The sequence below is a fragment of the Prionailurus bengalensis genome, chromosome A2 (genome assembly GCF_016509475.1).
Source record: "Prionailurus bengalensis isolate Pbe53 chromosome A2, Fcat_Pben_1.1_paternal_pri, whole genome shotgun sequence".
In the NCBI taxonomy this organism is placed as follows: Eukaryota; Metazoa; Chordata; class Mammalia; order Carnivora; family Felidae; genus Prionailurus; species Prionailurus bengalensis.
The window spans coordinates 11,379,113-11,403,685 of NC_057348.1; the positions used below are offsets into that span (position 1 = coordinate 11,379,113).

The window sequence follows — 24,573 nt, forward strand, 5'->3', positions numbered from 1 at the left end:
TCTCGGGGACCCCCGACACGGAGGTCATACACATTGTTTTATTATGATAAATGGCGGTTGTCCCTTACTTCCTTCAATTCCACCACTCCTTGAGAAAATAAAGGGCATGAGCTTACCCCTCCGCTTGTCGGACCCGAAGCTCACTGCCCTCCACGAGTTCTCTGCATGCGCCCAGAGAGAAATGGAGGCCTTGGACACCCTTTGGTTCCTGCTCCTTTATCTTAGTTTCCACCAAACAAGCTGGACAGAACACGTGTGTTCGGCGCACAGTCATTCGGGCAAGTGGGTCTTCCCTAGGACCCCCCCTCCCCAGCCCCGTTCCCTCCTCTATGGGCAGCAGGGCTGGGGTCCCCTCACATGGCACTCTCGTTGCCTCCCCGGCCCCTGGACGCCCCCTTCTCTTGTGCCATGAGCGACTTGTAGGGCTTCCCCAGGCTGGGGAGGGTGAGCTCAGCTTCTTGCAGCTCCAGCTCCCGCTGAGACAAATGCTCAATGACAGCTGCTCCAATAGAGTCCCCCAGAACATTGGTCATTGTGCGAAGCCGGTCACTGGGGAGGGGACGGGAGGGGAGAGAGAAGCCACGGTTACTCGAAGTTTCAAGAGTTCATGGAAGAGTGGGTGTAGCAGGGTCGGGGGGGGGGGTCCCTTGTGCTGGGAGTTGGGGCTCACGTCCCCTCCACAACCACATAACCTCAGGCAGGTCCCTCCCCTTCAGTGTCCTCAGTTTCCCCTCCTACCAAACACAGGTTGGCTCAATGCTGACGTGCTCACATTTGATCTCAGCAATGCAATTCTCTCTTTGTAAGGACATAAACATCTGATGGAGAAAACGAGAGGCTGTGGGCTGAACGGCATACAGGAGGAGGACGGGAACCACCATGAGTAAATCAGCTCACCAAAGTGAACTACGTGTAACCAGGGAAAGATGCCAAAGCTTCCCCGGCAAGACTGGAGGCTGTCTAAATGGGACTTGGGTCCGGCACAGAGCTCCCAAATGGGGAGGAAAGTCCAGAGTTTTTTGGGGGTTTTTTTAATGTAAACCTCCCGTGTTTCAAAGTTGAGAATTAAAAACAAACACACAAAAAACACCGGCAAGCCAGCTCTGTCCCACAGATCGCCTTCTTGTGACTTCTGCATAAAGCAGGGGCTTTTCAGGCTGAGAGCTAAAGCCCCCATTGCTCCTCTCCTCCCTGTCCTACTTCCCCAAGGTTACCTCTGGGAACCGCGGGCCACGGCCCAGAGTGTGCTCCACGGCTTCCCTTCTGCTCTCAAGTTCTAGAACTCTGTGTCCTTGCTGGACTGAGGGCCCACGGGTTGGGGGTCTCACGGGGAACGCGGGTGGGGAGTGAGGGTTGAGGAGCGAGAGCACCAGGGTCTGAAGGGACTCACAGGAACCAGTCCACCGCTATGATCAGCGTGATGTCTTCAGTGGGCAGGCCCACCGATGTGAGCACAATGACCATGGTGACCAGACCCGCCTGGGGGATGCCAGCAGCCCCAACGCTGGCTGCTGTCGCCGTGATACTGCACATGGAAAGAGAACACAGGGGGGCAGGAGGAGGGAAGGGGAAGATGAGGCGGACAGTGAGAAAGGACACCATGGAAGGGGAGAGGCGGTTCCCCGGGACATCTTAAATTAAGTTCCTGAAAACGAAAAGCAGCCTTCAATAAATGTTTTCTTTCAACTCATACTTACGGAGCATATGCTACAAGCTAGAGGCCTAGTAGAAATTCCCATGGAAGAAAACCCCTGCCCAAACAGAGCTCACATTCTAGGCGGGGCGGAGGCAGGCAACGAGCGAGATGAGTACTTAACATATATACTAAGGCAGATGGCTCTATGGAGGAACGGGTCAGTCTACGAGGGTCCAGACCATGCGATTTTAAACCGAACATTCAGGGAACACTTCCCCGAAAGTGTGACCCCGAAGCAAAGACCGAAAGGAGGTGATAATGTTTGCTGTTGTATTTATAATGACCGCGTTGGAACCTCTGGGTGACGAGGCCCAGGAATCCAACGTAAGAGCCTCGTGTCATTAGGTTGCACCAGGCCATACTTTGGAAAATCCTGGGCAAAGGGATGTCCCACAACAGCATGGGCAAGGAAATGGGGACTAAAACATCACACCAGCTCCTGACAAGCTCAGTTGGCCTGGGTGACTGGGCTCATCCCACATCCCCCCGCTCCAACATTCAAAGCCTCCCCTGACCTCAAGCTGAGCGCCCACCCCCCAGCCAAGCTAATGACTTCTGAGGTCTCACCTGCTCGCACAGCCCACCCAAGACCACCTCACCTGATAGTTGTGATCTGGCCCAGGTTGAGCTCATAGTTGTTGACTTGGGCGATGAAGATGGCGGCCAGGGCCTCGTACAGGGCGGTCCCGTCCATGTTGACGGTGGCCCCCACAGGCAGCACAAACCTGGTGATGCGTCGGTCCACACCTAGGCCCTCCTCCAGGCAGCGGAAGGTGATGGGCAGCGTTGCAGAGCTAGGGGAGAGAGCCCAGGAGACTGAGAACGGGGGGTGGCAGGGTGGGGGCCGGGGCGGCAACGAGTCGAAAGAGAGAGTCTGCTGAGAACACTAAGAGCCCAGATGGGAGCCAGAGCAAGGAGAGGCTGGCAGGCGTATAACATTTCAGAGACTGATAACTGCACAGGGAAGAGGGATTCCTCATGTTGCCAGAAGCACACAGCAATGGCAGTCCCCTAGGGTGAAGGTCTCTGGACCCGCTTAAAGCCAATAGCTTAAGGCTGATTACTAGGCACGTGTTTGTGTCACTAGTGTACTTTCCACTTCCAGGAAGGAGGCGATTAACGGTCTGCTGGCCTCCCACCCACACCCTCAAGGTTGAGAGAGAAGTATTACAGGGACCCCTAGTCCCCCACTCCTGTAGTTCATGGGGCACCACAGCTACACTAACCCTTCTTGCCTCTCTCCCACCGCCCCTCAGGGGAGGAAGGGGGGCCTAACTGATGGGGGAGTTTAGCTGAAGGAGCGGCCGTCTCATTTGGGAGTCCGTCTGTCCACAAAACACGAGCTCTGCCTGGTCAATCTGATGCCATGCAGTGAGAAGCCTGGACCCACAGAGAAGGCCTTTGGGGATCCAGCCCTGTGACGACCAGGTTGAGTTTAATTCTGGGCTGTGATGGCACCCATCCTATTGGCCACAGACCAAATCTCCAGGCAGCATTGCGAGCAATAAAAATGGTACCATTCTTCCAGCTGGTTGGCCCTTGTGACACTTCTCAAACTATTTTGAATTTAGATGATGGGGAAAAGGGAAGTTCTTTACTAACCCCCTAAAACCACAAGAAAAGGACAAGGAGGCCAAGAGAGCTCCCAGCCACCACCCCGAGGGTAAATGAAACTCTCTGAGCCAGAAAAATGACCGAGAACATGGAGCCCGTGGGAAGCTTGGGCTTAACCTCAAGACTGGCAGCTAGTTCTCCTCCACACACAACAGAGAAATAGACAAGGAGGAAAAGAGGTCAGGAGAGCCAGTGCAGGGACAGAGATCAGCACTGAGGTGTTGGTCGACCTGGAGACCTTCCAGAGCCGCTGACATTACCGCACAGCACAGACGAGGCTCAGTAGGGGGTGAAGGAGGGCAGGACTCGTAGGAGAGCAGGTGGACAACAGCGAACCTCGGAAAAGCACCAGGGGTGGGGGATTAGGCCGTACCTGGAAGACGTGCCCATGGCAGTGATGAGGGCCTGCAGCACGCCCCCAATGAAGGGGAAGGGGTTCCGGTGGGTGATGAGGAAGTAGATGAGGGGCAGAACACCACCAGCATGGAGGAACAAGCCCACGATGACAGTCAGGGTGTACATGCCCAGCTGACCCCCCAGGACGGCCATGTCTTCCATCTCGAGGATCTTCCCAGCAATCAGGAACAGGATGCCCACGGGTGCGTACCTAGGCCAAGCCAGAGGCCTGTCAGAGCTCCCTCATGACTTCCCCTAAGGCTCGGAGCTGGCATTCCCAAGGCTTTGCCCATATAAGCCCCTGGGGCCAGGCAATGCCCATGGTCCAGCACCCTACTCCACCCCAACCTTCCCCACACACTCACAAACAGGGAAGGGCCCCACAGGCACAGTCCACTTCCTCTTCCCACTCACCCAGAACTCATGCCCACTACAGTGGGGAAAGGCTCCTACAACTCCACACAATACAATCTTATGAGGTCTCTCTTACCTCCATTCCCATTCAAGTCCCTCCCCAAAGAATCACCGCCCTTGGGACTCTCTCCCTAGACGTGGCCCAGACGGTCCCTATTGCTGGCCTTTGAATGCCCCTTATTCACCGCCTCCAACTCTTTTTGCACTAAGTGGGTAACCTCTAGGTCCCTACTGCCTTTTCTGTAAGTGCATACTCCCACTCACTCACCAACCCTGAGCTATTGCACCTGAATTTCCCATGGGCATCTCAAACCACATGTCCTGTCAAATCATCTACTTATTCAACCTCTCTCCTGAGCACCCGCTCTGCTCTGGTCACAAGGTCGCTACCCCTGTGGCACCCACATCCTGATGGGGAAACGGGCGGTACACATAGAAACGCCTAATTTAAAACTTAGGAGGGCGACCGCCGCGAAACAGAGCCCCTGAGTGGGGCTGTGGAAACATGCGTGATCAAGGAGGGGCTTCTCTAGAGATGCTGACATTCACGCAGAGGCCCGAGTGGTGAGGAGGGACACATCCACCCGCGCGGGAAGCATTGCAGGCACAGTGCAAAGACCCTGAGATTAGCATGAGCTGGAAGAAGTAAAGGAGTAGAGAGCAGACCGGTGCGGCTAGAGCAGCGAGTGAAAGAGAGGAGACAGAAGTGAGTTCATCGGGGGCTCACCTGTCCCCCCCAGCTGGGCTCAGGGTGACAGCCGATGTGAAGGTGCAGAGTTGTCTCCCAGCCTAGACGTACCTCTGTGTCTGCTCATGAACGCCCTTCCCAACCTCCCCATCTTCGTCCTTCCTCCTGATCCCCCAACAAAGTTCCTCACCTTCAGGTCAACTGCACAGGGCTTCTTTCCTCCTACCCTCAGCCACCCGGTACATCGGGATATTTGACCCAAACCTGCCAACGACACCACTTTAGATTTATGGTTTCCAAAACTCAGTCTCGTTGGTCTTATTTATCCTTGACAAGCTCACCATCCACTGCTTTTCCAAGCTTTCACCTTGGCCTCTAGCCCCCTACACAGCTTTCTAGTTATTGGGGATGATGTACAAAATCTTCTCCAGTTTGGGACCAGACAGTCTCGTCCACATCTTTTTTTTTTTTTTTAAGTTTATTTATTTTTGAGAGAGACCGAGAGAATGGGGGAGGGGCAGAAAGAGGGAGAAAAAAATGCCAAGCAGGCTCCACGCTGTCAGCCCAGAGCCCGACGCGGGACTTGAACCCACGAACTGTGAGATCACGACCTGAGTTGAAACCAAGAGTTGGACACTCAACCGGCTGAGCCACCCAGGCGCCCTGATCTTGTTAACATCTTTCATGGCCACTCCCAACTCACCTTGTGCTCCCACCTCCCTGAACTCCCTGCCATTCTCCAGACAATTCAGGTCCTTGCAGGCTTTGCGTGTTCTCTTGTCTCCGCTTGAAGGGCCTCTTCCCCCTCCCTGTCCTATTGGATTCCCACTTACCTTTCAAGACCCAACTAAGAAGTGACCTTTTCTATGACTCTCTCCTCGGCTCCCCAAGCAGAGTCCACTACCTATCTGTCCACTGGCTGCTCACTTCTCCACGTTCTCAACGCCTTTTAAATGTCCCTTTACTCTAGTACCTTCCGCCTTGAATCACATTTATCTAGTATGTGGCTGTCTCCTCCAAGACTTCATGATTGAATTCAACGGATCTCCGTATTCCAGAGTTCAAGACCGAGTTAGCCTGGGAAAATGTCTGCTGAATGAGTGAAGGAATTGGTGAAGGAACAGACACATGTAAAGAATGAACGAATGCGTGCATGTATCGATTAAGGAATAATTAGCAAGGGGCTAAATGAGTTAGAAAAGGAGCAAATGAGACACAAACGAAGGGGTGAGTGAATGAATGAGGGTGTTAAGCGAAGAGGTGAATGAATGCAGGGAATATGTGAGCCAGTCAATGGGAGGATAGCAAATGCAGAGATGAATGAGCAGGCCAAAGAATGAGCTCGAATGAATCGATGGTGCAGTGAGTCAATAAATGAACAAATCAATCAATGGTTTCATTAATGTGAAGATGAGTCCATGAGTGAATTTATAAGTGAACACATGAATGAGTCGATTCACCAATACGTATATAAATGATCTGGGTCAAAAGGCCCCAATGGCCCCTTGAGCATCTGCCCCACCACCGGACTTCCCAGCCCCAGCTCCACCCTTCCCGCGGGCCATCACCTGCCCACACTGTCACAGCCCAGCACTCACCAGATAATGATGCCCACCATCCTCATAATAGCCTCATTGAGGCTGTCGAAGAAATCCCGCAGGACTCGGCCCTTGTGTTTCATGCCACCGATGACCAGCCCAAAGGCCACAGAGAAGACCACGAGGCCCAGGGCATTGATGCCATTGGCTGAGCCAGGCACAGGCACAGTCTCCTCGAAGCTCAGCACCTCCTGTAGGGTGCCCAAGGCCCATGTGACATTTTCCAGGAGGCTGGTTCCGTTGTCCATCGAGGATGGGGGAGGCATGGCGGTGCCCGGCTCAGATCCATTCTCTGTCCTCACTATGGTCCTAGTTACCAACCTTGTGCTGTACTGCGTCTTGAACTGAAATATGGAGAGATCGGGGCCAAAATCGATGCATCAGAACCTCCTGGAGAAATTTACCGGGAACACCAATTCCTGGTTGCCACACCCTGGAGAATCTTATTCAGTGGATCTGAGTGAGTAAACGAAGTACTTGACCAACGCGTAGAAGAACGAGTGAAGCAACACATGAATGGAGGAGTGAACGACCAACGCGTAGATTCCGCATTTTTCAAAGCTCCCTGCTCCAATAGATTAGAAGGCCTCTCTCCTCAACCATCTATGGTGAGACACATTGGTTCCTCCTCCAGAACCATCCCCAGGAAGCTCATGGCCTAAGAGCTGGTCATCCCACCAATGGGAGGTACATTCTCTCTCCCAGACTCTTCCAAAAGCCCCTGCCCATTGCTCTGTCAGGCCCTTCTTCCCATCCCTCACTCGGGGACCATTCACTCAGCAGCAAGCCCCCTACCACCACTCCCACCCTCCAAACCTCCTTGAGCAAACTGTGTACTTCCTCCTGACCTGTTTGAAGCAGGCCTCCACAAGGTTGGGTGGAAACATATTTCTGCAGAAAAACATCAGAGGAAGGGAGGTAGTTAGCAGCAGCACCAACAATAATAATGGCAGTCAACATGTGAATGCTTACTCTAGGCCAGGTACTGAGCTAAGTGACCTGTATGATCTAAACCCTACAACCTCTAGAAGTGTCCCTTCTAGCACTATTGATGTCCCCATTTTATGCACAAAGAAACCAAAACCACAGAGACTTTATGGAAGGTGCCCAAAGCCACACAGCCCCTGAGAGGTACAGATGGACCTCAAATCCAGGTCTCTCCAAGCCCTTCAGTGGGGAGGAGAAATCCCCTACTGAGCCACCTTGGGGATTTCAACTCACACACACGTACCAGTGATGCCTCAAAAAACCCAGACAACGTGTGCGTTTCCCCCAAGTCAGGGACCAGGGAAGAACCATGGTGAGCCTTGATTCTGGCTGTCAAAATCTTGCCTCTCTAAGAGAATCATTCATCCCCCGATGGAGCTTGGGAACACCAGCCACCACCTGTTCTGAGCCTGTCTCAACATGCAGCTCTAGCCTCCGGAGCCTAAGGGCCAAAAGGTCATACCCTAGAAGTCACCGACTCTCAGAGCATTTGTGCAATGCTCCAGGGCAGAAAGCAGGTACCAAGAGACTAGGTTCAACTTGGGTGTTGCATTTCCAGGCTGAATCAGCCTGTTCCCTAGTCTCTCCTTGAGCACACTTTGTTGCATCTAGGTTTAGAGTGCCCATCAAAATTAGAAAGGACGTCACCTGACCAGGTCCATGAAGGCATCAGCTGTGGGGATGGTCTCAATGCGGCCCTCGCGGTGCAGCCCCTCCTTGGAGCCCTTCCCAGGGTGGATGATAGTGACCATGAGGATGCCAATGAAGACAGCAATGACCGTGGTCACCATGTAGTATACAGCTGCCCGCATCCCCATCCGGCCTGTTGCCTTGTTATCCAGGGACGCCATACCTAGAGGACAGGGGGTGCCGCCCTGAGCAGCCCCGTCCACACCCCACCACCCACTCGCCCATCCATCAGCTCTACTCTCCTCATACCACCAACTCAACAAGCATCCCACCAGGCATCTCCTTCTTCTGGGTCCCACGCCAGCACCCACCCCACCATCCTTCGACCCACTCATCTTTCTTCAACCCCCATTCCGTTTTCCGTGTACACCTTCCACCCCGTCCTTTATCCCAAACACCACATCACCAACCCTCCCTTTTCAACCCCCACCCCGGCCTCCATTCATCCCTATGTTGTACCACGACTTCATTGTCATCCCACTCTTCATTCTGCTATTGACCCCAAGATCGTACCTCCCTCCAACTCACCTCACTGTAAACTACTTCTGAGAGATACATCTTTTGGTGCCCCATCCAAATGCCCTTTACCAGACTAATGCACCTGTCCTTCAGCTGCTGCGTCTGTTGGCTGCTAACAGTTCGTGCTGCCCCCCCCTCTTGAGAGCTGCCCTCAGCAGAACAAAAGCTGCCTTGCCCAGAAACACCCCATGGAAGGTCTCAAGCCAAAGGCTGCTTGGAACTGGGATTCAAAGGGCCAGAGGTGGGGGCAGAGTTGAGAAGAACAATCCTGTAGCATTACTCCTGTTCCACAGCTACCCGTGGGATAGGGCTGGGAGGCCAACCTTCTTCTGAACCCACATCTCTGCTGAGAGTCTTTCCCTGCCTCATCTTGCTTCCTTCACTTGCTCGTAGGTCTCTCTTGAATGCCATCCCTTGACCAATCGCTTGTGCAAAGATCCCCATCTTAGGCTCTGCTTCTGGGAAACCCAGTCCATGAACCATTCTTCATGCCAACCTTCATGCCAATCAAGTCTGGAGGTTGGCAATCAACCACTTAGGTTTGTTTTTGCAAATAAAGTTTTATTGGAACACAACCATGCCCACTTGATTACATAGGAGTCCGCGGCTGCTCCCATACTACCTTAACAGAACTGGGTAGTTATGACAGAGATCATACGCACCCCTCCCCCATGCTGAAAATGTTCACTCTCTGGCCCTTTCCAAAAGAATTCGCCGACCTCTGCACAGCCCATCCATATTGCTACCCCATCCCCCACCCACCATCCTGTCCCCTCCATCTCAAACACCTTTACTCGCATCCCACCCCTTGGCCATCCGTGCCATACTCTCTTCCCTGGCTGCCCCCCTGAATGATACTAAGCCCCTGGCGGGCTGGTATTCTACCTCCATGGAGAAGTCCGGTAAAGCTACTAAGTGGCATAGGTCACACTGGGTCTGGAACCTGAGTCTGACGAAGATCCGGGCTCTGGCCCAAGAACTCGGGGCTAGGTGCCGGCTTCGCGTTCCAGGTCCTGAGGTAGGGAGGTGATCTCATGCCTGGGGTAGCTTTGGCTCCAGGTTCGAGCTGGGACTGTCGGATGGGTCTTAGAAGCCACCACTGGCCTGGGCTCTCTCACCTGTGACCAGGCTGGAGACAATGAGCGGCAGCACGAGCATCTGCAGCATCCTCATGAGAAGCTCTCCGGGGAAAGAGAAGTACTTGATCTGCCGGTAGGTAAGCTGGTACGGGCGCAGGGCAAAGGCCAGGCTGACCCCTAGGACCGAAAGAGGGGCTCTGTGGAGTGGTTTGGGTCACTCAGCCCCGTCTGTGTGAATGCGTCCTTATGGGGGCGGAGGGAACGCAGTGGGCGGCGGGATGCGCTCGCATGGGTGACAACTGGTAGGTGGAGTGAAGATGTGTGCGGGCAGGAGATTTCCCCGGGGACCCCGCCCCCCCCAAGCCGGCTCACCGATGACCACCGCGCTGACGGTCAGCAGGATGAAGGCGTTCCGGCGCAGGAAGCGCAGCACGTGCTCACGGGTCATGGTCTGCAGGCGCAGGCGAGTGCGCAGTGCCCTCTGCTGCAGACTTTCTTGCAGCCGCTGCAGCCAGCCCACCCGGCCCAGCCGCTGGCCACTCTCCCGCAGGAACAGGCTGTTCCCGTGGCTGCTCATCGTCTATCTGCCGGGGCCACAGGGGCCTTCCAGTGAGGGGCAGGACAGAGGGTGGCTGTAGGGAGAGGGGAAAGGGTGGAAGAAACCAGCGAGGGGCTCAGAGAGAATCCAGGCACCAGCGGAGGGCAGACGTCCACCTGCTGGGACTCGCCCATCCTGAGACACCTGAGAACACCGCCTGGGGCTCCAGGGTTACACCCCGGGGAGAAAGAGGTCCAGATCTCCTGAATCGCTCCGGACGTGGCTGGGGAGAGGCGGGGTGGGAGATCACAAGGTAATGGAGGTTTCTGCCACTCCCTGGCTCCAGAACCCTCATTTCACACCATCAGGAGGAGGTGGGGGCTGCCCCAGCTCACAAACCAAACTAAAGAGCCTTTGCTGAGCGCCACGTGCATGCAGAGCCCTAGACAAGGCCCCTGGGGTTAGCCCCCCAAATTAATGTGGTTTCGTGTCTGGCCTGGAGGTGCGGACAAGTGGACCATCCACAATGACAAAATCATCAGGAGCCTGGCAAAAGTCAGTGCCCGACAAATGCAACTGGTCTGCATGAGTGTTCAGGTGAAGAAAGGAGCTGGAGGTGCGGTTCCTTAGGGAGGAAATGGTGACCTTGTCCCCAGGGGCTCTTCAGGACTCATCTTTGAAGGGGAATGTGATGTTCAGAGTTCTCTCCGGGGTGCCAGGCACTATTCCCAAAACCAGACTTTTGCGTCTTCTCTGTATCTGACCACTTCCCTATAACCTTATTTGCTTACTGAAATAAATGTATCTCAAACGGAAGCTTTAGATCATTACTTGAAATGCAAATTATATTTTAACACACATTAAATGAAGTGCATACAAAAATAAAAACCTGTCGATCCTCTTACCTACTAAATACAAGTTTAAGGCAGCTTGGAAACGTGACTCTTGTGGGCCAGAGGAACTTTTGCTTTTGTGGACTTCTTCCTCCATTAAAAAAAAGTAAAGTATTAAGTTGTATTTTGCAACTGAATTGTTATAAAGGTGAATACAGTGGTTGCACAACGCTGAGAATGTCCGAGATGCCCCTGATGCCTCTTTAAAATGGTTGGGTTTGGGCGCCTGGGTGGCACAGTCGGTTAAGCGTCCGACTTCAGCCAGGTCACGATCTCGCGGTCCGGGAGTTCGAGCCCCGCGTCAGGCTCTGGATTGATGGCTCAGAGCCTGGAGCCTGTTTCCGATTCTGTGTCTCCCTCTCTCTCTGCCCCTCCCCCGTTCACGCTCTGTCTCTCTCTGTCCCAAAAATAAATAAACGTTGAAAAAAAATAAAATAAAATAAAATAAAATAAAATAAAATGGTTGGGTTTCTGTTCTGTGAATTTCACCGAACATTATACTTTAAAATATTTTCTTTTAGGGGCGCCTGGGTGGTTCAGTCGGTTAAGCGTCCGACTTCGGCTCAGGTCACGATCTCACAGTTTGTGAGTTCAAGCCCCACGTCCAGCTCTGTGCTGACAGCTCAGAGCCTGGAGCCTGCTTCAGATTCTGTGTCTCCCTCCCTCTCTGACCCTCCCCTGCTAACGGTGTCTCTTTCTGTCTCTCAACAATAAATACATGTTAAAAAAAATTTTTTTTAATATTTTCTTTTACTAAGTGCAGTTCTTGGAGAGCCTGGGTGGCTCAGTCGGTTAGGTGTCCGACTTCAGCTTAGGTCATGATCTCACAGTCTGTGGGTTCGAGCCCCAAGTCAGGCTCTGTGCTGACAGCTCAGAGCCTGGAGCCTGCTTCGGATTCTGTGTCTCCCTCTCTCTCTGCCCCTCCCCCGCTCACACTCTCTTTCTCTCTCTCCCTCTCTGTCTCAAAAATAAATAAAACATATTTTTATTTAAAAAAAATAAGTAGGGGTGTCTGGGTGGCTCAGTCGGTTGAGCGTCCAACTTAGGCTCAGGTCATGATCTCCCGGTTTGAGTTCGAGCCCTGCGTCGGGCTCTGTGCCGGCAGCTCGGAGCCTGGAACCTGTTCCGGATTCTGTGTCTTCCTCTCTCTCTGCCCCTCCCTCACTCACACTCTGTCTCTGTCTCTCTCAAAAATAAATAAACATTAAAAAAAAATTTAATAAAAAATAAAATAAATAAATAGAAGCGTAGTTCTTTCTTCTGATTTTAAAAAAAGTGAAAATATCTCTGTGGGTCCTAAAAGTATCATGAGCCCTGGGCACTGGACCTACTATTTAGGAGCAACAGGCAGCCTGGCCTACAATGATCTCACAGGTGGAAAAAAAAAAAGTGGCAGGTGCCCATATCCCAGGCATCCTGGGAATTCTGCTGTCCCTTTATATTCACTCCAGGGCAAAAGGCTGACCACCAGGGGTGGATGGCATTGCTGAGGCTCCCTTGGCTGCTGGCTCCCCTTTTGGTCTGGCCAGTGGGCAGGAGAATGGTGGTGGGAGGAGCATTTATTCTCCCTACCCCACCCCTGACACGCCCCTATTTGGCAGTGGCTGTGTTCCTCTGCCTCAAGCCACAGGTCCCATCAGACAATCCTTCATACCTGTAGGCCATTCGGACATCTTCTCTGAAAAAAAAAAAAATGCGTATTCAGTTCCTCTGTCCATGTTTTAGTCAGGTGGTTTTTGTTGCTGTTGTTATTGTTGAGTTGCATGAGCTCTTTACAGATTTAGGATGTTAACCTCTTATCTGATACATGGTTTACAAAAAGTGTCTCCCATTCTGCACGCTGTCTTTCCATTCTGTTGTTTCTTTTGCTGCGAAGAAGGTTTTTAGTTTGATGTGGTCCCTCTTGTTTATTTTGGCTTCCATTTATGCTTTTGGTGTTCTAGCCAAAACAATCATTGCCAAGACCAATGTCACAGGGATTCTTCCCTACCTCGTCTTCTAGGTATCAGGTCTTATGTTTAAGTCTTGGGCCCATTTCAAGTTACTTTTTCTGAGGAATATAAAATAGGGGACCAATTTCATTGTTCTGTATGTGTTTATCCAGTTTTCCCAGCACCTGTTGAAGAGACTATCCTTTTCCCCATTGGGTGTTCTTGACTCCCTTGATGTGATAGAGGTGCTCTTGCTAATGCCAATGGTATTACAAGACACAAATGTACCAAAACAACATGGCACACACCTTACCCTTAGGCAATGTTATACATCAAGTATGTTTCAACCAAAAAGAAACACAATCCTTTGTTACAGCCAAGGCTCCAGTCCTGCTACCTCCCTGCCTCCCTCCTGATCCCTCCCCTCCCCCACTCTTGCTGGTCCCTGACTGCTACTACACCACCCTTACTGGTTTCCCTTCACTTTGCTCCGATCTTTGTAAATACTCCTTAAGTTAAACTCTTTCCAATTCTGCTTTTGGAGTGTGCTGTTTCCTGACAAATACAACAGATTGATCTGGCTCGTACAAAAAACTCTCCAAGGGGCACCTGGGAGGCTCAGTTGATTAAGAGTCCGACTCTTCATTTCAGCTCAGGGTCATGATCTCATGGTTCATGGGATCAAGCCCCGTGGCAGCGCTCTGTGCATATATTGCGGAGCCTGCCTGGGATTCTCTTTCTCCCTCTCTCTCCGCCCCTCCCTGGCTCATACACACTCGCTCTCGCTCTTTAAAAAGGAGCGAGCCAAAGGAAGACAATCCATACTGTTCCTGTGCTGAACTCTGTGCACGTTTGGTTTGCCTGGTGTTACACCTGCCACTCTCTGAGGGATCGTGGCCTCCAACCCCTCCCCTTGGCTGGCCCCCAGTCTCAGTGCCAAAATCCACCCAGGATGGGCTGGGAGTCTCACAGATGTCAGTTCCTCTAGTAGGTAGACCCCTGGAGGGAGGGGGGGTTGGGGTGGGGTTGTCTGCTGCCTCTAGCTGTGCGGCTTCTTTTCCGGGGTTACTGTCTTCCTTGCCCTCCCCTGACCCACCCCCACCCCCCCATATCCAAAAGATGAGACAGCTGCCTCAACTTTCCAAGCCACGCTTCCTCCAGGTCCAGGCCCGCATTCTCAATGCCAGATCCCAGTTGGGGTCCTGCTCCAAATTGGTCCACCGCTTTGAAACCCCAGTGCTGCTTCTCACCTTGCTGTGAAAAAAATCCCAGACATGGGACCACAGATTACACGGGAAACTCTTAATTCCTCTCTCTCTCTCTCTCTCTCTCATGTTCCCAGTCACCAAGCAGTACTGTGAAACTGCCCATGGGTCCCAAGGGAGTGCTCTGCTGAGATCCAAACCAGCCACAAAGCTCCAGGGCTCGTTTTGTCTCTTTCCTTCCTCCTCCCTACAAGAAGCAGCACAGCACAAAGCAGGGATGGACAAACCATCACCTGAGGGCCACATCCGGCCCACTGCTTGTATCTGTAAACAGCTTTCTTGGCACCTGGCCATGCTCATTCCTGACATATTGTCTACGGCCGACTTTCATGCTACAATGGCCGAGCTGGGGTGTTGGGACAGAGATCGTATGGGCCGCAGCGCAATCTCTCGGGCCCTTTGACAAAATCCACCAGCCCCTGACCTAACAGAACCGCATACCTGAGCGCTTTGTCTCAAACCTCCCTCCACCTTGCTGGAACTGGTCACTTTCTGTGTGGCTTAGAGGGCTCTATTCGCATGAGGCTTACAACAGCACCTGGTGAGCGTGAAACGGACGTTAACCGGGGTCAATAAAAAAGCAGAAACCCAACAGCCAGGGGACAGACAGCCTGTCCAGTGTCTCCTGGTCCTAGGTATTCTCTTGACCCTGTTTCTTAGGTTTGCCACTGGGGAAGGGGCCTTTCTAGTGTCCCCAGTCTCCACAAGGGTTCCAGCATGGGTGTCCCACCCGCCTCCCCCAACCTCCAGACTGTCAGAGGTGACCGCATGTACTGGCCCCCCCTCCCTTGGATCCAAAAGAAAGAAAGGAAGGGCCTCCCACATCCTAAAGCTGAAGCAAGCTTGGTTGGCGACCGTATGCTTCCTCTCCATTTTATCTCAACACTCTGCTAGCCAGAGCAGAGAGCGGGGGAAGGAAAGAGAAAAGTCACATACATCACATATCACACACGCATCCAAACACACAGCCTCACACGCCTTTGTGTGCAACTGACACATATACAACCGCACAGACACGCGGTCACACACGCACACACACAACCGTTCAGGCACACAAGCCCACACCAATCTTCAAAACGCAACTCCACTCATGCCACGTCCGTCACACAATCCCTGCACACACAAACACATGCACACACATCCATGTACAGCGTCAGACATACGACCTGACACACGCCTTCAAGACCCCGCACAGTTCCCCTTCGTAAATAAAACTCCATACAGTGACGGCCATACAGTTCCTACGCGCGCGCGCGCGCGCACACACACACACACACACACACACACACAACTTGGGGCTCCAGACACAAAACTTCAGACATTCAAATCCCTCCCCACATTTCAACACCCAGCCCACGCGCCTCTTTGGGCAGGCAAACCCACTCACAAATTCAGGCTCCCACGCACGCACCACCACCACCGCCCCCACGCACCCTTCACACCCAGCACCCGCGCAGCGCAGCGGTGGCCGAAGTCTCAGCCACAACCCAAGTCTGCCCGGAGTTGGAGGCATACACGCCCGAGAAGAAAGGGAACCGAGCCCTGGAAATGGAGGAAGCATCAGGCAGAGAGATGGACACCGGCCCGCGAGTTGAGGCCACGGGGGGGGGGGGGGGGAGGAGGGGCGATGGGCACCGAGCCCTCGGGTGACTGAGGTGGTAGGAAACTCACCAAGGCGACCAGAGGAGCGGCGGCGACCACGCTAAGGGGCAGGGAGCAGCCGAGACAAAGGCGGCCGAGAGGTGGCAAGGGGGACGCGGGGCGCCCCACCCGCCCGACCCCGGTGCCGGGCCGAGCCCGCCTCGGACCCCGCCCGCCCCTACCTCGGAGCCCCTGCCCCAGCGCGGCCGCGGGGCCCCCCACTCACCCGCGCCCGGAGCGGCGGGGGCGGCCTGCCCGCGCCTCGGCCTGCGCGCTGCTCCCGGATGCAGGTGCCGGAGCCCGGCGAAGCGCCCGGCCCGAGCAGCGGGGACCCGCCAGGGATGGCGCAGCGCTTGGCGCGGGGACCGGACGGCGGAGGCACCGGCAGGGAGCCGGGACGCGCTGTGCGGCGGGTGGGAGCCGGGCTGGCCCTGCGCTCACGTGGGTGCGGGGGCGCGGGGCGGCCGGGGGAGGGGGCGGGATCCCCTCCGGGATGCCCCCCGCCTCCCCCGCGCCGAGCCCAGGCTCTGCCACCGCGCGCCGGAGGAAGGGGCAGGGCGCGGGTGGGGAGGGAGGAGGGGAGAGAGGGAGGGAGGCGGGGTGGGGGGGGGATCCTGGGGTGGGCGGGGTGGGTGGCCTCTCGCGCGTCCCGCCCCCGCCCCGCGCCTCCGAGCCCCCGCCTCCCGCGCCTCCGCGGCCCTCCTGAGGCCTGAACGTCCCTGGAGGGCGCGGGGACCCGCCCGCCACCGCTGGGCCCGGTGCCCGCAGCCGCCACGTGGGCTCCGCCGCCCCGCGCGTCTCCCTTCGGGTGCACAGCCCGGCCTTGGCCTCTGGGCCGCTGTGCGCCCTTGGGCTGACCCCTCTCCCTCTCTGAGCCTAGCCTTATTTAAACAGCGGAGATGACTCCGCCGACCCCGCAGAAAATTAAAAACTGAGAAAAATCCAAGCGCGCGGGTGTGGACAGGCTTCGTGCAGCGTGAGGCCTCGCGCGAATGGGAGATCACTAATTCCTGTGCTCTTGTAATTAATATTATCCTTTGCCGTCCCTAGAATCCGTACCCGGCGAGGCCAGTCCTGCGTTTCTTCTCAAAAGACCCGGCACTGGTCGCTTCCAGCACCTCCCGTCTGTCCTGACAGCTAACTGCCATTTTCCAGAGCCGAGGGCGCAGCCCCGCACCTGTGATAAAAATCAGTATGTGGTTGTTGTTGTTATCGAACAATTGTTGATCCGGACGTGCTAGTGTGGGCGGTCTCTTTTGCTCATAGTCTCCGCACGATGAGGTAGATATCACTGCCCCCATTGGAAGAGAGGACAGGCGCTCAGAGAGGTTGGGAAACTCGCCCGAAGTCACCCAGGCAGGGAGCAGCCACCTCAACCTACTGCCTGGACTGCCCTCCTTGACACTGTCCCCACAGGGACGTGGCTCTCAAACTTAACTGTACCTTAGAATCCCCAAGTGGCACCCTAGACCAATCACATCAGTGTCCTCGGGCGTGAGACTCAGGCATCAGCGTATGTTAATGCTCCCCGAGTGATCTCAACGTGCGGCTAAGGTCCAGACCCTGCCCTAGATGTCGGGTTCTCCTGGACCACACAAACACCTGTCACCCCCTCCCCCCCCCAAGCCTCCCCACTCCCTCTTTTCCCACACCGGCTGTGCACCCTGGTTGTGCGTCCCTCTCTGAGCCCGAGCCTAGAGCTCCTGGCTCTTGGAGTCATTCACTCCACAAATATTTAGTGCGTGTCCCCTGTGAGCTAAGCTGCGCTAGAAGCTGGAGATTGAGCAGGGAAGAAGACAGACTCCTCCTTGCTGTTTTACACAAAATAATAAGTAAGTAAAATGAAATGATTGGGTCTCAGAACCCCTTTACACTTCTTTAAAATATTTATTTTTGAGAGAGAGACAGAGACAGAGCGCAAACAAGGGAGGAGCAGAGAGAGAGGGAGACACAGAATTGGAAGCAGCCTCCGGGCTCTGAGCCGACAGCACAAAGCCCGACGCGGGGCTCGAACCCACCAACCAGGAGTTCATGACCTGAGCCGAGGTCAGACACTTAACCGACTGAGCCACCCAGGTGCTCCTACGCTTTCTAACAATTCGAGTGTCCCCTCCAAAACCCAAAACCCCAGAATAATCGTGATTTTAAGAAATCAAATTCCCATAGAGAGGTTCCTAGGATATTCTGGGCTAGTACTCGTCTAAACTGGCCAGCCATCAAACACAAGGGAAGTCTGAGAAACTATCACAGCAAAGAGTAGCCTAATATAATGGGAGATCCCACAGGGGGTCCCAGAACAGAAAAAGGACATTAGGGAAAAAACTGAGGCGATCTCAACCGAGTGTGGACTTTAGTAATGATGTGTCAGTATTGGCTGCTTAATTGAAACAAACGTATTGTACTAATGGAAGAGAGGGGAAGTTATTGGGGGGAATATGGCAACTCCCTGTAACATCTCTTCAGTTTTTCTGTAGATGTAAAACTATTCTAAGAAATTGTGTCTGTTGATGAAAAAGATCATGGGAGACTCTGCAAGCTTTCATCCATGTAGATGATACGTATTGATCTTTATTGAATTCGAAGTCAAGCCGGAGAAAGCTTTGGGGCACCTGGGTGGCTCAGTGGGTTAAGCGTCCGACTTCGGCTCAGGTCATGATCTCCCGGTCCGTGAGTTCAAGCCCCGTTTCAGGCTCTGTGTTGACAGCTCAGAGCCTGGAGCCTGCTTCAGATTCTCTCTCTCTCTCTCTCTCTCTCTCTCTCTCTCTCTCCCTCTCTCAAAAATAAATAAACATTAAAAACTAAAAAAAAAGTGGGATTCTCATACAGTTGATCCTTATTATGTGAGGATTCCATATTGATGAGCTCACTCGCCCAAACTTATGTGTAACCCCCAAATCAATACGTGTGGCACTTTTGCGGCCCTTGGCAAACGTAGTCAGAGTGATGCAAAGGTTGGGCTGGCTGGGGTGCGTGTTCCCCGCTGATGCTGAACAAGGCTATGCTCTGCCTACTCGTTTGAGACGTTCTGCTGTAAAAGACATCCCTCTCACGGTCTAGTTAGTGCCATGTTTTTCACTTTGGGTGCTTTTTGTTGATTTGACTGTTTAAAATGGCCTCTGGCATGAGGCTGGGCGCCGTCCAAGGTTGGTTAGCAAGAGAAGTCTGTGTTGTGCCTCACTGAGAAAATACATGTGCTCGATGAGTTTTACTCAGACAGGAGTTGCAGGGCTGTGGGTTGTGAATTCAATGTTAATGAATCAACAATTTATATTGCATAAGGTGTCTTTTTTTTTTTAAGTTTATTTATTTTTGAGAGAGAGAGAGAGAGCATGAGACAGTGCGGTAGAGAGGGAGACAGAGAGAATCCCAAGCAGGCTCCACGCTGTCAGCACAGAGGCCAACACGGGGCTCCAACTCACAAACCTTGAGATCACGACCTGAGCCAAAACCGAGAGTTCAGAAGCTTAACCGGCTGAGCCACCCAGGTGCCCCCATAAGGTGTCTTTAAACAGAAACACACATAAAACAGAGTGAAGTATTGATTGGTTGATGATTGGTTGTAAAAAATGTTGTAACCAGCGGCTCCGGTCAAGATCTCGAGGTTCGTGAGTTCGAGCCCTGTGCTGGCAGCTCGGAGCCTGGAACCTGATTCAGATTCTGTGTCTCCCTCTCTCTCTCTCTCTCTCTCTCTCTCTGTCCCTCCCCCACTTTGTGCTCTCTCTCTCTGTCTCAAAAAGAAATAAAAATATTTTTAAAGATAATGATAATAATAAATAAAAAATAAAGAAATGAGCTCTCGAGGCATGAAAAGGCACAGAGGAAACTTAAAAGCGTATTACTGAGAGAAGCCCATCTGAAAAGGCTACACGTTGTGTGATGCCAACTATATGATGTGCTGGGAAAAGGCAAAACCAGAGAGCCAGGGAAAGGACCCGTGTTTGGCAGGGGTTGGGGAAGGGAAGGGAAGAGTAAGGGGAGCACCGAGGAGCGAAATCACTCCGTCTGCGACTGTGGACTCTGGGTGAGGACGCTGTGTCTGTGCAGGCCCATCAGTCGTAGCGAGTGATCCGCTCTGGTCGGGACGTTGATGGTGGCCAAGGCTGCGCCTGGGGGGGGGCGGGGCAGGGGCATCTGAGAAACCGCTGTACCTTCTGCTCTACGTGGCTGTGAATCTAAAACGGTTCTTTAAGACAAAAGTCTTTTAAAAAAAAAAACAAAACACTCCATTAAAATCAAGAAAAAACTGAACTCTAGAGTTGAGGCCGAATGAAACGCACAATTTTTATTGCTTCGTCGAGGACACACTACAGGAAAACTGGCTTTTGGTTTTTGAGCCGTGAGTGTGGTGGTGAAGAATATGAGGTCTCTGCACAGCGTGGGGTCGCCAGCTTGATTCCCGCGAAGGTGCTAGCGGCTGTTTTACTCACCATTGCTTTCGAACCGACCCGTGAGAGCACAGGCTAGGCCAACACAGGGCTGGGGGGAGTGGGGAGTGGCCGCTGATGGGCGCTGATGTCCTTTGGGGGGATGAAAATGTCCTGGAACTGGATAGGATAAAGATAATGGCCGCACGACATTGTGAATGTGCAAAAGGCCACTGAATCGTACTCTTTGAAATGCTGAATTGTATGTTGCATGAATTTTTGTTTAATTTGTTTAATGTTTTTCGGGGCGCCTGGGTGGCACAGTCGGTTAAGTGTCCGACTTCAGCCAGGTCACGATCTCGCGGTCCGTGAGTTCGAGCCCCGCGTCAGGCTCTGGGCTGATGGCTCGGAGCCTGGAGCCTGTTTCCAATTCTGTGTCTCCCTCTCTCTCTGCCCCTCCCCTGTTCATGCTCTGTCTCTCTCTGTCCCAAAAATAAATAAACGTTGAAAAAAAAAAGTTTAAAAAAAAATAATAATAATCTGTTTAATGTTTTTATTTATTTTTGAAACAGAGAGAAACAGAGCATGAGCAGGGGAGGGGCAAAGAGAGAGGGAGACACAGAATCCGAAGCAGGCTCCAGGCTCTGAGCTGTCAGCACAGAGCCCGACGCGGGGCTCAAACTCATGGACGGTGAGATCATGACCTGAGCCGAAGTCAGATACTTAAACGACTGAACCACCCAGGCGCCCCCTATGTTGTACAAAGTTTATGCTGTTCCACCTCAATAGAAAGAATAGTGGTACCAAAACCCCAGTTTTTAAGATAAATAACGTTTCAACACAACATTTTTAAAAACCCAAGTGAATGCAAAATGCACCATGAACGAAACAGCAACTTTCCAAATAGAGACAGGATCAGAATTCCTGATTTTTACTCCTTCTCAGGCCCCCATATGGCTTGGCTCAACACTCTTACAGATGCTGTCTTTTTTTACATTTGCTCACTATGGATTTTTGCACTAATTTTGGTGGGGGGAGAGATGGGGGTGAATTGTGGACATTGGAATATTATTTATCCTTTTTATAGGAGAATATCTTTGCTACCTCTGAATGGATAAAGATAACATAACTACTGCCCAAAGAATAACACACAAAGAAAACAAAGAAACCTGATATATTTTGCTGCGTTGAAATTTAGGTAAACACAGAGTCACTATCTACCTCATTGCCCTCTTCGTTTCTTTTTTTAAAACGATTTTACTGAGATACACTTGACACGTAAAACGCTGAATGTGTTTAATGTATACAACTCGATGAGCTTGGGAATAAGTATACAGCCCTGAAGCCATCACCACCGTTAAGGCCATAAACATATCCGTCACCTCGCAAAGCTAATATTCCAATGATCTTCCAATAATAACATCCCAACACCACTTCTCTTAACCACAGAGTGTTTGGGCACTCCTGTAGATTTCACACCCCCAACAAGTGTCTCTCACAGTCCTCACCCCGGCCCTGAGATGACTCTTACTTTCTCAACAAGGGAAAGGCTACTGGCTCCCCTTTATAGATGTAAAAGGGGCTCAATGAGGTTAAGTCACAGCCCACATTGGTAAGACGTGGCGGGGTCAGAGGGTGAGCTCACCCCAGGTCCACTCTGACCACCGGCTCCAGCCTGGTTCTATAGGGTGAGGAGGGCAGGCCAGCCGGTGGAGCATCCCCAGGCTGTCCCAGATGACTGCCCGGCTGTCGGGTGGGGCGTGTGCAGGGGATGAGCCAAGAAGAGCCTGAGGTGGAGGAATCGAGGCTAATTCCTCTGTGGGAAGCGCTCCCTATTAATTAATTAGGGCAGAGCTGGCCTGCGGCATCCCCGCAGCCCCCAGAGTCATTAAGGAAGAGGGGGTCTCATTATCAGCTAGCAGCTTCCCCATCATTCCCAGGGCCCCGGGGGGAGCCAAGGAAAAGGGAGAGGAAGGTCAGGTCCTCCTTCTCCGAAACCCACCCTTGTCACCACCGGAGTGGCCTGATATGCAAACCCCGAGCAGAATTACAGTGGGGGAAAGAAGGAGAAAGACAGGAGGGAATGAGTTTTCTTCCCCCCTCCCAATTAAGTGTGCATTCATGTTGGGATGAGATCTTCAGAATAGGCAAATCCAGAAAGACGGAAAACAGATTATGGTTGCCTGCGGCTGGGCGGAGGGGCGATGGAAAGTGACAGCTAAGGTGTACACGATTTTCTTTTTGGGGAGATGGGAATGTTCTGGAGGTAGATAGCGGTGGTGGTTGCACCGCATGGTGAATGAACGCAATACCACTGAACTGTGACTTTGCAGTGGTTACAAGGGCTATGCCGATGATCATTTCTGCAATGTATACATGTATCAAATCAGCACGTTGTACACGTTACACTTACACAAAGTTACGTGTCAATTATATCTCAGTAAAGCTGGGAAAATGGCTGCAGGGGATGTTATGTGTCGTTTACAATTAAAAAATTGAGTCTCTCATAAGTATGGAGAACAAACTGAGGGTTACTGGAGGGGTTGGGGGGGGATGGGCTAAATGGGGAAGGGGCACTAAGGAATCTACTCCTGAAATCATTGTTGCACTGTATGCTAACTAATTTGGATGTAAATTTTAAAAAATAAAAAATTAAATTAAAAAAAAAAAAAACTGAGTCTCAGGGCGCCCGAGTGGCTCAGTCGGTGAAGCATCCGACTTCGGCTCGGGTCATGATCTCACGGTTCGTGGGTTCGAGCCCCGCGTCGGGCTCTGTGCTGACAGCTTGGAGCCTGGAGCCTGCTTCGGATTCTGTGTCTCCTTCTCTCTCTGCCCCTCCCCTGCTCATGCTCTGTCTCTCTCAGTCTCTCAAAAATAAATAAATGTTAAAAACCCTTTTTTTTTTTTAATCGAGTCTCCTTCTGGCTCATGAATATTTATTCAACATATATGAACTTGGTGCCCAGCATTGCACTGGGCAGGAAAGCACGGCCCTGTCCTCAGAGCTCTGCCTGATTGACAAACGACCCTGGAGAACTTCCTTATGACCTCCTGAGACACTCTCTACCCTCCCCTTGTTCTGTGTCCTAGGACACTGACTGTCATGGATCACACCAACAGGCTCCCTTGCTCTCTGGCTTCTGGTTGGGTTTAGGCAAAGGGAGACCTTACAGGAGGTGAGACCGATAGAGAAGCATGAGGCCAGGGTGCCTTTCCCCATTCGCACACTGCAGATGGCTGTGCCCCTGGACTGCAGCCCTCCAGTCCTGGGGAGGTGGCCCTCTCCAGGCCCTGGCACTAAATGCTCCCTCCTCACTCTGCTTCTGCACAGGCATCGCTGGCTCCAGGCTACTGCACCCTCCTTGTGGTTTCCTTACCCGCTCCCCACCACACCATCACCAAACTGTCACCACACCGCCCAGTTTGAGGATGCATCTCCTTCCTGCTGAGACTTCCTGCGAGAAAGCCATTTGGGGAAAACCCTAGCAAACTATATAGGCACGGATCAATAAGTCCTGGGGATGTAAGGCACAGCAGAATGATCTTAGAGATCAATACTGTATTATCAACTTTGAACTTGCTGAGAGTCTAGACCCTAATTGTTCCTACCACACACACACACACACACACACACACACACGAAATGGTAAGTATGTGACATGATAGAGGCGTTGGCGAATGCAAGCATATTGCAATATATAAATGTATCAAACTGATTTGTCTGCCTGGGCATTCCAAGACTCCCAGTGCCTGAATCCCAAATAGCACCCAACCTTATATACACTATGTTTTTTCCTATACGTACACACCCATGATAAAGTTTAATTTGTAGGTCGGGCCCATTAAGAGATTAACAAGCGGGGCGCCTGGGTGGCTCCGTTGGTTGAGCGACCGACCTCAGCTAAGGTCACGATCTCACAGCTTGTGAGTTCGAGCCCCGCATCGGGCTCTGTGCCGACAGCTCGGAGCCTGGAGCCTGCTTCCGATTCTGTGTCTTCCTCTCTCTCTGCCCCTAAGCCACTCACATTCTGTCTCCATCTCTCTCAAAAATAAATAAACATTGAAAAAAAAAGAGATTAACAAGAACTAACATAAAATGAAACAATTATAACAATGTGCTGCAATAATGTTTGTGTGAATATGCTTGCTCTCTCTGCCCCGCCCTCAAGACATCTCAGTGTACTGTATCCACCCTTCCTCTTGCGATGATGCCAGATGCTAAAACTCATACGTGATGACGTGAAGTGAGGCGAAATGACG

At 52.5% G+C, this 24,573-nt stretch overlaps 1 protein-coding gene across 3 annotated transcripts; it reads right to left on the reverse strand.

Annotated features, from left to right (window-relative positions):
- Positions 1-16,369, reverse strand: SLC1A6 (solute carrier family 1 member 6). Of its 3 annotated transcripts, none has more exons than XM_043586867.1 (10): positions 16,176-16,369; positions 10,054-10,313; positions 9,721-9,858; positions 8,042-8,246; positions 7,255-7,297; positions 6,407-6,750; positions 3,684-3,917; positions 2,296-2,490; positions 1,391-1,525; positions 1-549 (listed from the first exon to the last, which is right to left on the reverse strand). In XM_043586867.1, the coding sequence occupies exons 2-10, from the start codon at positions 10,256-10,258 to the stop codon at positions 354-356; spliced, it is 1,695 nt and encodes a 564-aa protein (XP_043442802.1). In that variant the 5' UTR covers positions 10,259-10,313; positions 16,176-16,369; the 3' UTR covers positions 1-353. The 3 variants fall into 3 exon arrangements, with proteins under 3 accessions (XP_043442802.1, XP_043442803.1, XP_043442804.1); XM_043586868.1 differs by lacking the exon at positions 16,176-16,369 and adding an exon at positions 11,125-11,283; XM_043586869.1 differs by lacking the exons at positions 1-549; positions 1,391-1,525 and adding an exon at positions 1,532-1,645 and having other exon boundaries at positions 16,176-16,367.
- Between the last annotated feature and the right edge of the window lie 8,204 nt (positions 16,370-24,573).

Excerpts from the sequence above, each read along its gene's own strand:
- SLC1A6 (XM_043586867.1), bottom strand. The coding sequence starts at position 10,258 with ATGAGCAGCCACGGGAACAGCCTGTTCCTGCGGGAGAGTGGCCAGCGG. Across the intron at positions 9,859-10,053 it reads CGTCAGCGCGGTGGTCATCG|GGGTCAGCCTGGCCTTTGCC; the intron begins GTGAGCCGGCTT and ends TTTCGGTCCTAG. Across the intron at positions 7,298-8,041 it reads GCCTTCATGGACCTGGTCAG|AAATATGTTTCCACCCAACC; the intron begins GTGACGTCCTTT and ends GTTTTTCTGCAG.